This window comes from Saccoglossus kowalevskii, chromosome 20, assembly GCF_978046115.1.
Source record: "Saccoglossus kowalevskii chromosome 20, keSacKowa6.1, whole genome shotgun sequence".
In the NCBI taxonomy this organism is placed as follows: Eukaryota; Metazoa; Hemichordata; class Enteropneusta; family Harrimaniidae; genus Saccoglossus; species Saccoglossus kowalevskii.
Genome location: NC_140660.1, coordinates 30,393,025 through 30,394,999, shown reverse-complemented (window position 1 = coordinate 30,394,999; position 1,975 = coordinate 30,393,025). Strand labels below are relative to the sequence as shown.

At 37.1% G+C, this 1,975-nt stretch overlaps 1 protein-coding gene across 1 annotated transcript; it reads left to right on the top strand.

The window, feature by feature from the left end:
- Nucleotides 1-613: 613 nt before the first annotated feature.
- LOC146730208 (uncharacterized) lies at nucleotides 614-1,498 on the top strand. Its single transcript, XM_085494482.1, has one exon. It carries the CDS (start codon nucleotides 614-616, stop codon nucleotides 1,496-1,498), a length of 885 nt encoding a protein of 294 aa, XP_085350608.1.
- Nucleotides 1,499-1,975: the final 477 nt, after the last annotated feature.

Genomic DNA, 1,975 nt, shown 5'->3' with positions numbered 1-1,975 from the left:
TGGCCCCTAATGTAGGGATTATCTGGATATTTCTCCACTAATTTAACAGTATCTTAAAATTTCTTTCTCAACTGCCAACAATCCTCATCAAACCATTGTTGTAGGTTTTGTTGTTTGTTGTGTTTTCTTTTATTTTTATTCTGCATTATATGTGTAATTTTTTTCACTGATTTGTCAGCTGCAGAACACATAATGTCAGTTAATTCTGTAACTGAAGTATCAATGTCTTTATCTTTACAATTAAATGACACTATCCTGTCAATGATATCTCAGCTATCTATGGCATTTTGATATCGTGTAATTGATCCCAAAACCCATAAATATTTGTCTGATATGGCGGTACATACCATATCATTATCATTGTCAGGTGACAATAATTCTCTTGTTGACATTGTTCAGGGGTAGACCATTTGGAATTATGGGGGGGGGGGCATTTTGATACCGTGTAATTGATCCCAAAACCCATAAATATTTGTCTGATATGGCGGTACATACCATATCATTATCATTGTAGTCATCGTGTGAACAGTGAACACGGCCAATTTCGTGCTCTTGAGATTTTCACGGGAAAACTACCTCAAATTCGTTATACTATATCATTATCCACTAAAGAATGAAGTGCGACGACTGTAATATAAAACGGGGAGTGCATTTGTGCCAAGGAGATTTGCAATTGTGTGAAAAATGCAAAAAGAAGCGTTTCCAGCACGATGGTCACTCGGCAATGACAGGCACGGTGGTGAATGCCACTGCAACAGATGATGGTAACAACAGTGAAGCCAATATACTAACAATTCTACAGGAAATACGTGGAATTAATGAAAAGTTGGAGAAAATGGGTGCATTGGAGGCAAAACTTGAAAAGGTAGAAACATCTATGCAATTTATTAACGCTTTGTTTGAAGAAAACAGAAAGAAATTAGAGGAGGTGCAGGCTGCTAACCAATTACTTGTGGAAGAGAACAGAGTCCTGAAATACAGAGTCTCGGATTTAGAATGTAATCATAACGAATTAGATCAGTATATAAGAAGAGAAAACCTTGTCATTAGTGGTGTGCCACAAACAGAAAGTGAAAATACAGATGCAATAGCTCTGAAAATCGCTCAGATCGCGGACAAAAACATCACCATGTCGGACATAGATGTCTCGCATCGTATCGGAAAACGAAAGCCGTCGGTTGGTCAGCGTTACAATCCCCCCTCTCAAATTATTGTCAGGTTCACAAGTAGAAGAGCTCGCGATGCTGTGTACAAGGCCCGCAAAAACCTGTCAACCGTTAAAACATCGAGTCTCGGTTACGAAGTTACAAATGATATATATATAAATGAGAACTTAACGCCTATTGGGAAAGCTTTATTTACTAAGGTAAACATCAAAAGGAAACAGTGTGGCTGGAAATTTCTATGGACACATTATGGCAAAATTTTAACAAAGAAAGACGAGAATTCATCAGTTGTCTACATTCCAAACGAAGACAGTCTTTGCAAAATATGTTAATGTGACTGTTTGCAGCGTGAAAAGCTGAATTATTCATGAATCCTGACGTAACAGACTCATTGCTATCCAGTAATTACAACTGTGAATCTTATTCAATCGAGCAATTTAACAACAGTGAGTCATTGTCAGTAAATTCCTTTTCTGCCTTACATTTGAATGTTAGATCCATTAGTGCACATTTTGACGACCTTTCAACTCTTTTACACCTTCTGAAAATGAAATTTTCAGTCATTGGTCTCAGTGAGACGTGGTTGCACAGTAATTCTGACACCTCAATTTATAATCTGCCATCTTACAATTTTATTTCAAATTGCCGCACATCTACTTCAGGAGGTGGTGTTGGTCTCTATATACACGAATCGTTGCCTTATACTGTTATTGACTCAGTTATTCTAAGTCATTGTGAGTGTTTATTTGTTGAAACTACATTGGACAACAAACAAGTTATAATAGGTGTAATTTACCGTAAGCCCAATA

Coding starts and splice junctions, on each gene's coding strand:
- LOC146730208 (XM_085494482.1), top strand. CDS start 614: ATGAAGTGCGACGACTGTAATATAAAACGGGGAGTGCATTTGTGCCAA.